The sequence below is a fragment of the Megascapheus bottae genome, chromosome 15 (genome assembly GCF_031878675.1).
Source record: "Megascapheus bottae isolate mThoBot1 chromosome 15, mThoBot2.hap1, whole genome shotgun sequence".
NCBI classification, from domain to species: Eukaryota; Metazoa; Chordata; class Mammalia; order Rodentia; family Geomyidae; genus Megascapheus; species Megascapheus bottae.
Genome location: NC_143523.1, coordinates 55,112,407 through 55,127,072, shown reverse-complemented (window position 1 = coordinate 55,127,072; position 14,666 = coordinate 55,112,407). Strand labels below are relative to the sequence as shown.

The following is a 14,666-nucleotide window of genomic DNA, read 5'->3' as shown; positions in this document are numbered from 1 at the left end:
GCAGGCTGGTGGTTTCCTGTCCATCTCTGCAAATTTCCCAGAAGTCCCTTGCCCAGACTGGGACCCTCCTCTCCCTGGCTAGTCTCTCCTTTCCCACAGAGCTGAGAGGCGGGCTGCCCTGGGGGAAGAAGCAGTAGGGTGGGTCAGGCCTCTTAGGCCGCCAAGATTGGCTGCTTGGAGTGAATTTGGGCAGGGCTCTTGGGCACAGTGGTGAGGTTCTCCCCTCACCATGCCTACCTCTCAGCAACAAACAACATGGTTTTTTTTTTTTTTTTTGTACCAGCCCTGGGTTTTGCACTCAGAGCCTGGGTGCTGTGTCTGAGCATTTCTATTCAACACTAGCAGTCTGCCACTTGAATCCCAGCTCCACTTCTGGATTTTTGCTGGTTACTCACAGATAAGATACTCATAGACTTTCTCACCCAGGATGGCTTCGAACCAGGATCTTTAGATCTCAGCCTCCTGAGTAGTGAGGATTACAGGCATTCGCCACCAGCACTTGGCAACCAACACTTCTGATGGGCAATAAGGAAGGGTGTAGTTGGGAGGACACCGGAAGTAAGCCAGAAGAAATGTGAATGGGAAGAAGGGCCAGCAAACCCTTTGAGTCTGGGAATGTGGCCAACTCAAGCAGGACTCAGTGAGGTCACGTCAATTAGTGTCAGAACTTCCTGTATGCCTACCTGCCTGGTCAAAGACATGGCCCCTTGCCAGGCACTGGTGGCTCACTTCTGTAATCCTAGCTACTCAGGTGACTGAGATCTGAAGATGGAGGTTCAAAGCCATCTGGGGCAGGAAAGCCTGTGAGATTCTTATCTCCAATTAACCATCAGAAAACCGCAAGTGGAGCTGTGGCTCAAGGTGATAGAGTGCTAGACGTGAGCAAAAGATCTCAGGGACAGTGCCCAGGTCCTGAGTTCAAGCCCAATGACTGCCACGAGAGAAGAAAAGAAAGGAAGGAAGGAAGGAAGGAAGGAAGGAAGGAAGGAAGGAAGGAAGGAAGGAAAGAAAGAAAGAAAGAAAGAAAGAAGGAAAGAAGGAAAGAGAGAAAGATGGCCCTTTTCTAAGAATATGGCCACCCAAACTGCTTTCCCATCAACCCAGCTGATGGGGATTGAGCTGGTAGCTGGCCCCCAGGCAAGAAACCCCACGACTTGGTGTTTCATAAGGACTTGAATGCCTCTCCCAGGAGCCAGCATGGCAGGGCCAGCAGGCCAGACTATAGGCCAGGATCTATGGCCCACAGTGAGCACCTACCTTCTGGTGGGGGATCACTGGCAGAGGGGACTGGATCGGGGGTGCTGATGTGGAGATGGTAATGGGACGCTTTGACCTGGAGAAAGCAGAAATGGGACCAAGTGAGGATGATCGTCCCTGGAGCCAAGAGTGCCTACCTGGGCTGGGCTGGCCAGGGGAGCATAAGAGAGCTGGTAGCCAGGCCAGGAGGCCCAGAGGCTCACTGTCCACCTTACAGCCTTAATCTTCCCAAGAAAATACTGGGTCTGACCAGCATGTCGGAGTCAGTGTCTATTGGGGGCTTCTGCTGTTTATTCAGGGGGCTCCTGGGCAAAGAGGAAGCAGGAAAGATCCTGGCTTCCAGGGCCAATCTTACACCCTCTCTGGTCTCACCTGGAAAGTAAAGCACTGATGTTTGGGGCCTACTACTTCCAGCACTGTACTGTGACACAAAGCTGGGCCCCGGCCATGGCTTGGACATCCTTGCTTTTGCCTCGGCCCCATGCCTGTACCCAAGCCTCTGCCCTTACGCTGAAGAACTTCCACCTACTTTTGCAGAGTGAGACTCAAGTTGTAGCTGGCAGACTTGATCTTGTTCTGGGCCTCCAGGTGGGTCATGGTGTCTGTGTTGACGCCATCGATGGCCACCACAAGGTCTCCTTGGCTGAGCTGGGACTGGGCCGCCTTGCTTCCTGGGGTGATCTGATTGGACAGCAGAAATGAAGTGAGCAGAAGAAGGTTGGGCCTTGTCAAGTGCCCGTGGCCTGTAATCCTAGCTATTCAGGAGGCTGAGATCTAAGGATTGCAGTTCCAAGCCAGCCCAAAAAGGACAGTTTGTGAAACTCTTATACCAATTAACCACCAAAAATCCAGAAGTGGAGCTGTGGCTCAAATGGTAGGGCACTAGCCTTGAGCAGGGACAACACTTACACACACACACACACACACACACACACACACACACACACACACAACCCCACTAGTGCCAGGTACCTTATTCTATCATGGAAGATGCAGAGGACCTTGGAATCCATGAACCCTGGCTGGATGAGCAAAGCCAGCTAGGAAATTGAGCAAGGCTTACAGCATTGCTGGTAAGCTTTATATCTTCAGGGGACTACTGGTGTGGAAGCTAGTCCCAAGGGACATATCCCAATGATGCCATAGCACCTTGGAATCTGGGAGCCCAGGTGCAGTGTGGCCAGTCAGATTGCCATTGAGGGCCGAGAGTTTGGCCTAGTGGTAGAGTGCTTGCCTAGCATGCACGAAGACCTAGGTTCGATTCCTCGGTACCACATACATTGAAAAAAAAAAGCCAGCAGTGGTGCTAAGGCTCAAGTGCTACAGCTCTAGCCTTGAGAACGTCCAAAAACAGTGCTCAGGCCCTGAGCCCAAGCCCAGGACTGGCAAAAAAAGAGAACTGCCTACACAGAATGCCATTGAGAGGCTAACCTGGAACCCTCCCGTGGGGCTACCAGTGAGACCACGCCTACCATGGCATATTATTTGGAATCCAAACTGCATTCTCAGTGACATCATGCACAATGTCAAAATTTCCAGGTCTGGTGCTCCTAATCATACCATACTAAATGCTGTCGCAAACCCTACCACACTGACATCACATGAGTCACATTACATGCCTGTAATCCTAGCTACTCAGGAGGCTGACATCTAAGGATCATGATTCAAAGCCAGCCCAGGCACTAAAGTCCTTGAGACTCTTTTTTTTTTTTTTTTTTTTTTGCCAGTCCTGGGCTTGAGCTCAGGGCCTGAGCACTGTCCTTGGACTTTCTCAAGGCTAGAGCTCTACCACTTGAGCCTCAGCACCACTTCTGGCTTTTTTCTATGTATGTGGTACCGAGGAATCGAACCTAGGTCTTCATGCATGCTAGGCAAGCACTTTAACCACTAGGCCAAACTCCCGGCCCCGTCCTTGAGACTCTTATCTCCAATTAACCACCAGACAACTGGAAGTGGTGCTGTGGTTCAAGTGGTAGAGTGCTAGCCTTGAACTGAAGAGCTCAGGGACAGCGGCCAGGCCCAGAGTTCAAGCCTCCCAACCAACAACAACAACAAAAAGATGGACATCTTGCCCTGGCCTCCTTGTCCACTGTCCATCCTTCTGTGTTTCCCAGTCCATGCTCACATCCTCAACATGGGGTGAGTGGAATCGTTCAAATCCCAGGACCCACACACAAAATGAATAACAATGCAGAGGATCTAGTGACATCGCCTAAAATAGCTTGATGGACCTCCTCAACTAATATTAGCAGTCCCACCCCTAAAGATACCTCAAGGGATGTCCTGGAGACACAGGCTCCACACCTCCTGACTCCCCACAGAACACTCCAGTCCCCTCTGGAATACTGGAATCATTTTAGGATCTGACCTTCCTGGAATACCATTCAGGCTAGCCCCTAAGGATTGTATTGGAAAAGGAGGCTCCAGCTATGGCTAAAGGATGTCCCTTGGCTTTCTCTCCCCCAGTGCTCCCTCCAGCCAGCTCTGACTTCTCTGGGCTCTCTCCAGTCATCTTCTGGGATCCAGTCTAGGCACATGGCCAGTTCCTTACCTTGGCAGATTCTAGACGAGCCCTAGGGACCATGCTATGAGTCCAGAGAGGACCTGAAAGTTTCATGTGCCAAGCCTGGGTAGGCTTTCAGCCAGGCCTTGGGCTTACAGACATGGATGGAAACCTCTTGCCAGGCCCTCAGCCAAACCAGGGGGCCCTGTCATCACTATTTTCCTATCTCTAGATGAGTTCCATAGGGTGTACCCAGGAACTGAGGTTTCTTCCTAACCCCATCATTGGTCCCAGAAACTGCCCAACATCATGTAAGCCACAACAGAAGGACTCAGAAGTGCTTCCCTTGCTAGTTACTGCTGACCTGTCTTTGCAGGGGGCAGGGAGGGTGGCACAGTCCTGGGCTTGGACTCAGGCCTGGACCCTGGACTTGTTCAGTTTGAGCCACAGCTCCACTTCTGGATTTTATGTGTGTGTGTTCGTGTGTGTGATTAATGGGAGATATGAGGCTCACAGACTTTCCTATAGGGGCTGACTTTGTACCATGATCCACAGATCTCAGCCTCCTGTGTAGTTAGGATTATAGGTGTGAGCTACCAGGTGTCCAGCTCCCTAAGAGCCTTCTTCAGTATCTTATTCCAAGAGTACTCCTCCTCTGTAGGCTAAGGCAGGGACAATTGGAAAGCAGAGAATCCATACTGCACAGCCCAGCCCACTCCCCAGACTTCACAGGAGACATGTATATACCCCTAGGGATTTCTTTTTTTTTTTTTTTTTTTTTTTTTTGCCAGTCCTGGGCTTGCTCAGAGCCTGAGCACTGTCCTTGGACTTTCTCAAGGCTAGAGCTCTACCACTTGAGCCTCAGCACCACTTCCGGCTTTTTTCTATGTATGTGGTACCAAGGAATTGAATCCGGGTCTTCACGCATGCTAGGCAAGCACTTTAACCACTAGGCCAAACTCCCGGCCCCAACCCCTAGGGATTTCTATGAACACATCCTTACCCCCAAATTCATTGTCAGAGGGAGCTTCTTCTCAAGACAGGAGTATTTTGCTCTCTTTGGGTTCAGAGATTGAGGCAAGGGCATTGACCCAGCAACAAAGAAGAAACACAAAGCCTTCCAGATGAAGAGAGGAATCCTAAGGACAGATTGGCTACCTAGCTGCCACTCTGTTCTGTGGAAAGCCACTCCACCATCTGCTTTCCTGTCCTAGCTAGGGAATCCCCGACAAAGCAACACAGACATTTTCAAACAACAAGCTACTTAAGAGGCTGATAGCTGAGAATCGAGGTTCAAAGCCAGACTAGGAAAACAAATCTTTAAAACTCTTATCTCTTATTTTCCAGAAAAAAAAAAAAAAAAGCTGGAAATGGAGTTGTGGCTCAAGAGTAAAGAAGTCAACAGGCACGAGGCAGAGAGGGTGAGAGAGAGAGAGAGAGCGTGCAAGAGAAAGATTGACAATTTCTACTGTGCACTCAAATATTCATCTCTGTATTAGTCCATCACCACTGTGGAATCTCACTGTAGTATCTCACTCAACACACAGCGATCTTGCAATTTTGACTTACTTTGGAGGCAATTCAAGAAAAATTGTGAATCCTTGGTACTTCTGTCTAGGATAAAAATTGGTTTCATTTTACTTGGGCCCCGCCCTCCCATTTTAAAATACCTGTGCTGTCTACTAGACTGCCCATAGGGCAAGCATAGCAGGCAACCCCCATAGCAGAACAGCCTCATAGAAAATCATCTTATGATGGGCCCCTTTCCCATGGCAGCAATTCATCCCACAGGAGGACAGAAACTATCCATGGAGAATGGCTGATCCTGCAGTTGAAGCTTAGTGTAGGCTGGGCAAGGGCAGCTGCAAATCTTGCCCAGAGGACAAGGCTACAGCCATGAAGGGGACACTGCCAGAAGATCATGATGACACTATGACCAAGGGCACCAGAATGACATCCAAGGGAGGCGAGGCCCGATGAGTGAGGGCCAGCTGCAGGCCATCTGGAATTCCCTCCCTTCAAAGCTGCCTGGTGATATCTCTTCCCACCAGGCACAGGCCAGCTTGCACCTATCCTCCCCTCGCTCCCCTTCTTCTTCAGGTTTGGGCTGGGGTGATCCTTATTCCTGGGGAGAACTCAGCCCCCCTCAGGACCTGGTCAGTAGCCAAATGTTCCAGAGGGAAGCTGCCAAGCTGGCTCCTGCCTGCTCTTGGCCCCTCTTTCCCTGCACCTGTGTCTGCCTATCAGGCCACAATTGGCCTGGCCTTTGGCTGCCCTGAGCAGGGCCTAATGTCCCTCAAAGTACGAATGGGTGGGGCACAGATATTTTCTTATAGGGAGGGGCTCTTCCACTCAAGTGTCCTTAGAGAAGGGGGCCAGATGGAGCCAGGGTCCCTAAAGGGCCATCAAATCCCCTCTTTTTTTAAAAAAAAAATGATTTTTCTTTTTTTAAAAAAAAAAATGATTTTTTTTTTTTTTTTTTTTTGCCAGTCCTGGGCTTGGGCTCAGGGTCTGAGCACTGTCCTTGGACTGTCTCAAGGCTTAGCACTCTACCACTTGAGCCTCAGCACCACTTCCAGCTTTTTTCAATGTATGTGGTACCGAGGAATTGAACCCGGATCTTTGTGCATGCTAGGCAAGCACTCTACCACTAGGCCAAACTCCAGGCCTCCAGATCCCCTCTTTCTATCACAGAAGCAGCTTGAGTTAGCTGGGACCCTTGCGCAGAGCCTAGTGGGTCCCTCAGCCGACTTTCCACACTCCCCTGTCGACTTTGGTCCAGAAAAGACTTAAAGCACCCAAATTCTTGGAAGGTGGGCTGTTTGTTGTTTTGTTAACTTTTTTTTTTTTTTAATTTCCTGTGCCTGTCCTGGGGTTTGAACTCAGGCCTAGGCACTGTCCCTGAGCTTCTTTGGCTCAAGGCTAGCACTCTACCACTTGAACCACAGCACCACTTCCAGGCTTTTCTGAATAGTTTATTGGAAATAGGAGTCTCACAGAATTGGGGGGAGGGCAAGGGGGAGAAAAAATATGGGAAGGGGTAACAATGTTCAAGAAGTAACATACTCACTATGCTATGAATGTAACTGTAACCCCCCCCCTTTTTTTTTTTTGCCAGTCCTCGGCTTGAACTCAGGGCCTGAGCCCTGTCCTTGGGCTTTCTCAAGGCTAGAGCTCTACCACTTGAGCCTCAGCACCATTTCTGGCTTTTTTTTAAATGTATGTGGTACCAAGGAATCGAGCCCAGGTCTTCATGCATGCTAGGCAAACACTCTACCACTAGGCCAAACTCCTGGCTAACTGTAACCCCTTTATACATCACCCTGACAATAAAATAAAACTAAAAAAAAAAAAAGACTTTCTAACCCAGGCTGGCTTTGAACCATTATTTTCAGATGTCAACCTTCTGATTAGCTAGGAATACAGACATGAGCCACCTTTGCCAGAGAATAAGTTTTTTGTTAGTTTTATTTATTATTATTAATATTAATAATCTTTATACTGGTTTCTTTAAAGCCCTGTGCCTGGAGTTCACACCTCTAATCCTAGCTATTTAAAAGGCTGAGATAAGAGGGTCAAGGTTCAAAGCTAGCTTGGGAAGACAAATCCTGGAGGCTCTTAGCTCTAATTAACCAGCAAAAAAGCCAGAAGAGCTCTAGTGGGGAAAAATAGCTTTAAGAAGGCCCTGATCAAGCTCCAGTACCAGCGTAACAAAGTAAAATGAAAAGATAAAAAATAAACAAATAGCTGAGGGTGGTGGCTCATGCCTGTAATCCTAACTACTCTGGACGCTGAGATCTGAGTATCTCAGTTCAAAGCCAGCTCGGGCTCTAAAGAATGTGAGACTCCAATTAATCTCCAATTAATAACTAGGAAATGGGAAGTGGGGTTGTGGCCCAGGGGTAGGGCGGTAACCTAGAGTTTAATAGCTCAGGGACAGCGCCCAGGCCCAGAGTTCAAGCCCTATAACCCACCAAAATAATAATAATAATTATTATTATAATTATAATAATTTGTATTATTATAAATAAACAAACAAAATTCTCTTTTGAATCAGTTTCAATCCTACTTTTTTCAGCTTTATCCAGCCAACAGCCACCTCTCAACTCAACCTCAACCCTGGGCAGAACCTGGAAGGCCTCAGGCATGCATGCAGGACACAGGCTCTGTGTGTTTGGAGGCTGAGATCAACCTCCTTTTCCAGAGGGGCCTGTCTCTCGTGCTGGGCTGAGGTCCTAGGGCTCCCCCGGAGAGTAGCAAAAGGTACCAGCATCACCGGGGTGCAGGGACCTAGGAGGGAGACAGAAAAGGAAAGAGTACCTGGGATTTGAAATGAGCCACACTCCAGGCACCCTTGGAAGAAGCTTGAGTGTGATGATGCCTTTTGTTCAGTATTGTCACAAGGCTCGCATTATTAAATAAAGCTGAACATAAAAATGATACAGAGCTAACATTCAGGACCAAAGAATTTCAACTTCTGACCCCACAACCCTTCTAACTAGAGGTGCCACCAGGGCCCGATGGCAGGCCACCTTCCTGGGATCCACTGGAAAAAGAAAGATCCAGAGCTGGCAGAGGGGGAGAGGTGAGGGCTTAGCCCCCGCTGCCCAGTCTTTAGCCAACTGCTGCTCCTAGATTCTGACCAGGATTCACAGGGAAAACAGATGCCAGGTGGGGCTCCAGTGCCTCCAGGCAATGGCCTCCTAGTCTCTTGTTCCCTGGCAGTAGGGAGGGCATCTGGCAGCCTCCTACTAGTAACTGGGTTCTCCAGAACTTTCCAGCCACCTCTGCTGGTACCCAGAAGCAGACAGGGCTCTGCCTTCTGGTTCTCTATTCCGCTCTGTCAGGACGGCTGGGCAGACTGAAGGCAGCCCTCCAGGATTTCTCCTGGAACCTAGGGTACATCTATGTTTCCGTGATTAGATTACCACTGAGCTTGGCAGGCTCCCTTCCCATCTGTTCTCCCCTGGGGCCTGGCCCCATGCACCCCTCCCCCTTGCCCTTTCTCTTCTCCCTCGCTCCCTCCCTCCCTCCTTCTGTCTTCTCATGGTCTCATCCACAATCCCACCCTGACAGAATCCAATGTCTTCTATGCTCTGCTTGCCTTGAGTGCTCCAACTCCTGTCTCCTTTCTCCCCCCTTCATTCCCAGATTTCCCTAGGAAGCAACCCCTCTACCCTCGGCCATCAGCGCCCATCCTCCACACACACCAACAAATTGGAGGAGTCCCTTCCTCCCTTGCTGTCCTGACTTAGCTGCGGTTTCTCTCTCCTCCTCCTGTCCAGGCTCACTATTCTAGCTAATCCTGGATGTGGCCAGTGCATGCTCCTGTGTTTGGCTAACTTCATACCTCCTGGAATGGCTCCTGTGGTTAAGCTGTGTTTGGGAATGAAAGGGCTGAGGAAGAAGAGACATTGCCATCAGGGGCAGCCCCTGGATGAAAAGAGACTAGACAGAAGGAAAGAAGGCTCAGTGGAATCGGAAGACATTGGTGGATCAGTCTGGTAGCCTGCCTTTACTTGGGTCTGTCTTCCTTCATGCTTGCTATCCCATAATTTCATTCTTTTATTTTTTGGGGAGAGGAGTCGTTGTGGGGCTTGAACTCAGAGCCTGAGTGCTGTTCCTGAGCTCTTTTGCATAAAGTTACTGCTCTACCATAGCACTACAGGTTTTCTTTTGATTTACTGGAAATAAGTCTCACTGATTTTCCTGCTTGGGCTAGCTGTGAACCACTGTCCTCAGACCTCAGCCTCCTGGGTCGCAAGGATGACAGTGTGAGCCACCAGCGCCTGGCCCATCATTTCTTTCACTCAAATGACCTAGGGACTGTCTGTGCAATTTGCCCTTGCCTTGAGAGAATCCACTCTTTGGCACCTTGATGGACCATGCTGGACAGACTCTAGTCCTCTTCTTCCAGAGCCCTTCAGAGGGGTCAGAGGCAGCTGTGAGACTTGGGGAGGGCCTGGTATGGGGGAAGGCACGTTTAAGAGCATTCCCCACTGTGTCATTGCCCCTTATCTTCTGCTGCTGGACAGACAGATAGATGCTTGGAGCCTCTAAGGCTTGCCTGACCTTCAGTGCTGCTATAAACAGCAAGGCCTGTCAGCACCGATAGGCACTGCCCCCAAACAGCCCCACACTGTGCTCCAGTAGCCTCAAAATTCCAGGAATTGCCAGCACAGCTACCCTCCCCCCCAACACACACCCTCCACCAATCCCTCTCCCCAGGGACCCTCTGTTTTCAGTGTCCCTATTCACCCGGACAGTTTGAAAAATGTAGAAACTGAAATCACCAGGGAGTTTAGATGCCTCTGGGCTGGTGGCCTGAGACCTTGCAGCCTAGGCCCTACTGGGGACTGGCTCTGCCCCACTCCCCACTGCTCCATTAACCTCCAGCCTGCCAGGTGAGCCATCTTTCCACACCTGTAGTCTCACAGATGGAATGGGCATGGTCTCCCTTCTACAACCTTCTACAAGGGTGGGCAAAGTAGCAGAACTGAGTGAAGAAGGCATGTCCCCCTTCCCATGTTAGAGATGTAGCAAGCACGAACCTTATACCAGGCACCAGTCTCTGGCCAATGGCTCAGGCAAAGTGGGGGCTGGGCCTGTAGAGCTGTTCCCTGGGGGATGGGGGGAGGGAAGGAACCTGTTCTCATTCTCCCCAGCTTCCTGGTGAAGGGGAGCGGAGTGGGGGCAGGGTGAGAGGGCAGCTCAGGTTGCAGGTCCTTTGCACCTGTCCAGGATAAATAATGGCATTTCCCTGATCCATCTGGGTCTCCTTTCTGAACCCCTTCTCTGTAAGTTTTGAGGATCAGCTCAGCTGAAGGGACGCCTCCAGGGGCTACCCCAGGTGGATGCTTGGGGCCAATATGAGGGTTGTGGGCACTCCAGGTACAGACTGCCTCTCTGTCTTCAGGTGGCAGTCACCAGTCAGAGAGGAGAGGGGGCAGATCATGGGAATTTCCACTCTTGTGTATAAATGCAAGCAAGCCTCAAGTTGGGCATTTGTGGCATTTGTGGCTCACACCTGCAATTCTAGCTACTCAAGAGGCTGAGAGCTGAGGATCATATCAGTGTGCACAAAAAAGTCCATGAGACTCTCCAATTAACCAGCCACCCCTCATTGCCCCCCCAAAAAAAGCCAAATGTAGAGCTATGGCTCAAGTGATAGAGAAAAAAACATCTAAGTAAGAATGAGAGGACGTGGGCTGGGAATGTGGCTTAATGGGAGAGTGCTTGCCTAGCATGCATGAAGCCCTGAGTTCTATTCCTCAGTACCATATACACAGAAAAAAGTGGTACTGTGGCTCAAGTGGTAGAGGACTAGCCTGGAGTAAAGCTCAAGCTCAGGGACAGTACCCAGGCCCTGAGTTCAAACCTAGGACTGGCCAAAAAAAAGTGTGACAAGCCAGAAATTTAGGCCCCAGTACCAGAAGAAAATGAATACATACATGCATACATACATAATTACATAAATAAATAGTAAGTAGCTGGGCATGGTGGCTCACGCCTGTAATCCTAGCTATTCAGGAGGCTGAGATCTGAGGCTCACGGTTCAAAGCCAGCCCAGGCACTAAAGAATACAAAACTCTTATCTCCAATTAACTACTAAAACGTGGGAAGTGGGGCTGTGGCTCCAGGGATAGGGCGGTAGCCTTGAGCTGAAGAGTTCAGGGACATTGCCCAGGCGCAGAGTTCAAGCCCCATGATCCCTCCCCCCCCCAAAAAAAAGTAAGTGCAAGTCTCAGTTTTGCTTGGCCCAGAGGTGAGATGGGGACCCCCTCAGTTGTCAGGCAGTAAATGTGCCCCAGTGCTGTGGGCACCCCCAGTATTGAGAAGGACTCTGGCATCTAGCCTTCCCTGCCTGGGTGATTTGAGATGTGTCTCAGAAGGAAGCTAAAAGCCATCCTGCTCATCCTCCATCCAGTGTTCTGCCTGGATTCTATTAAAAAAAAAATCCCTCTTGTCAGTGTCTCTAGTACATCCCATCATACCCCCTCCCTGAGTGAGGACATTCCTCCTGCTGTCTAGCTTAAGGCTTCTGTGCTGCCATTTAAGCCCCTGGCTATCCGGGGCCAGGAGCTGCATAGGACCTGGGTGAGGTCATTGGCTATCCTGGGTGTCACTGAGGCTGAAGACCAGTCTGTGTCCACAGGATGGGACAGAGATACCAGCAGCAAGCCTCAAGAATAGTGGGGCCAGGGAGACAGGGATTCCACTATGCATGCTAGAAGGGCCAGGAGAGCAGCTCTGCCCTGTACAAAGATATTATATGAGTAGGAATTGGGGTACCACTCCAATAGTCATAGGCATCTGCCACCATATTATAAAGCTGTCACCACACCATCAACATTGTCCTTTTAATATGGGACCCTATAGTCTTCGAGGTAGGAGGTCTGGAAGGAGGAGCTGATCAATGAAGGCAAGGACTACCCGTAGTACCAGTGCCAGGTTCTACGCCAAGCTGTCTCTCCAGTGAGACCCTCTCCCCTCTGCCTATCACCTCTTGGACTACCCATCAAATGCTATTCCTAGGCCCCAGGCAAGTCTCTGGTACCCTGAAGAAGAAATTGCCCTTTTTCCTAAGGGAGAAAGCCACTCAGATTCTCCTGTTTACCCATAATCCTCTAGTGACAACCTGAGGCCGTACCCTGCCCCTCATGCCCAGAGCAGCAACCAGCAGGTTTTTGGCCACCAGGCCTGTGTTATCTTTGCTCCTTGAAGGCCTCACAGTCTTTCTGAGCCATGAGGTCTCCAGTCCCACCTTGACCAGGACTGCTGGACAGTGCCAGGTTCTAGTTGTGACCTACATGCTGAGAATGTACAGTGGGGAAGACCAAGTCCTTCTTTCCTTCTTCTCAAAGGTATCTACCTCTTGGCTTCCTTGGGATTTGGGGTCTCCACTCTGGCAGCAGGGGACCTCTTTCCGCAGGTGAGGTAGGAGAGAAGAGACATGAGATAGGCAGGCAGGACAGGCCGGCCCCTGCTTCAGAGGAGGAAGGAAGGTCCAGCAATACAAGCCAGACAGTGAGGGGTCCCCGGCAGACCCAGATATCAGGGGGAGAAGGGACTCATAACTCAGGCCTGGTATTTTGGGTCTAGGATGGAACAGGTACCAGAACCCAGTAACTAATCCACACCGTGACATCAGGACATGTAATCTGTCCATCATGCATCTGGTTACTAATTACCTCTGCTCACCTTGCTAGGAACACTCTTTTCTCCAAACCACTGCCTGCTTCCAGGCTTGGGGTAGCAACCTGAGCCCACCTCGCCAGAAACAAAATGCTGTACTTTCTTCCACCCAGCAAACTCAGCATTTCCTTCTCTGCTCAAAGCACTTGCCACCTGCCCAGGACATCTCGCTCAGGTGGGCGAACTCCAGGGGAGACAAGCCTGCATGGGCCAGCATCCTCTGTGGCCAAGACCAGAAAACCAGTTCAGCCCTCAGATGGGATGGATCATACTCTGGTTTTCCCTGGCAAGGCCAGACAGACAGACAGACAACAGACACACGCCCTCTTCCAGGAATGCCCGCCCCTCCAGGCACTGGGCTGTGTGGCAGAACACACTCACCCGAGAGATAGTGAGGGGCATATTGAAATCCTTGCCCCCTTGCAGGCGGAAGCCCCAGGGCCCAGGCCCGGTCAGGGTCACGCTGTAAGACATGCTGGTGCTGACAGGGGTCGCCTGTGTGGAGGAAGGGAGCAGTCAGGCAAGAGGAAACAAACGCACCCTACCACCCCAGCCCACACCTCGGACTCCCGATCCCCAACCCCGGGACCCCCAGTCTTGCCTGCTGTGTCCCTTATTGCCTGGCCCGGCCGTGTGGAGCTCCCGGGAGGCTCCTAAGAATAGCTGGGCGTGAATGCCACGGACACTGATATCTGCCTTGCTGAGCCCATAAATGGACTGTAACCCTACACTAGGCCCTCCCGCCCGCAGCCTCCCAGTCGTCCACCATGACTCACGAAGCTAATATAGCCCCTGGGGAGGGGTGTCTAGCGCCCAGAAACAACCCCTCCCCCCCATCTTGGGGTCAGGAAGGGAGGATGCCTGCTTTCTACCCTCTGCAGAGCTCAGGTACCCTTGCTCTTCTTCAGCAGACCTAGGTTGGGCTTCCTTAGGCCAGGATTTTGTCTCTCAGGGACCCCCCCCCCCGGGGTGATGCCTTACTGAGTGTGAGGCCCCGGTGCATGGAGCCCCTCATGCCATTATTCCTAGGGTCCCAAGAACTGTCGCCATGCAAGACCAATGTTGAGAGAAGTTAAATAACTTTCCCAAGGTTACACAGGGAACGGATGAGGTCCAACTGAACGGAACCTGGGCTTGTTCCCGTAGGATTCATGACAGAAAACTCTCCGTGGCTCTCAGTGGCTGCAGGCATCTCCTAAATCTCTGTCTGGAAAGGGGGAGGAGGGGAACTGCACCTAGGCCTCTGACTGCCCCACCCCTTGGCACAGAGTCTGGCAGGTTTAGGGCAGGCCCACCCCTCCAGACCCTCTGGGGCCCAGTTGGTTATTCCTGGCTCGCCTGTCTCATTTGTGCCCTGGAAAACTTGACAGTAGCATGGAAATCTCCAGCTGCCAGCACTGCACGCCAGGCCCCGTGCCCTTTGCGCAGGAATGGCAGGGGGCAGGGAGGAGGGAAGAGGTGCCATTTGCTCAGCTGTTAGGACACAGGGCCAGAGGGGCAGGGAGGAGAAGCGTGCATGGCATGTTCAACCCGTACCCCTCGTACAGTGTGTTCTAGTGGGGATCCTGACCCCATGGGACTCCTGCCAGTATGGTCTTTGGTCAGGATGACCCTAGGAACCCTCCTCCAAGAGAGATCGCAGGCTCTGTGCAATCTAGAGATAGATCGAAGCCCACTCCAGGCTAGCTGGGGAAAACTGAGCTTGGGAAAT

The 14,666-nt window shown here is 51.1% G+C and overlaps 1 protein-coding gene across 7 annotated transcripts in view; it reads right to left on the bottom strand.

The window, feature by feature from the left end:
• Ldb3 (LIM domain binding 3) overlaps window positions 1–13,447 on the bottom strand; it is a 76,843-nt gene extending 63,396 nt beyond the window's left edge. For all 7 annotated transcript variants that reach the window (XM_090346717.1, XM_090346718.1, XM_090346719.1 and 4 more), the window contains exons 1-3: window positions 13,337–13,447; window positions 1,787–1,938; window positions 1,258–1,333 (exon numbers count right to left, since the gene is read on the bottom strand). In XM_090346717.1, coding sequence (XP_090202843.1) covers window positions 1,258–1,333; window positions 1,787–1,938; window positions 13,337–13,429 — 321 coding nt within the window. In that variant the 5' untranslated portion in view covers window positions 13,430–13,447. The remainder of the gene's footprint in view (window positions 1–1,257; window positions 1,334–1,786; window positions 1,939–13,336) is intronic.
• Window positions 13,448–14,666: the final 1,219 nt, after the last annotated feature.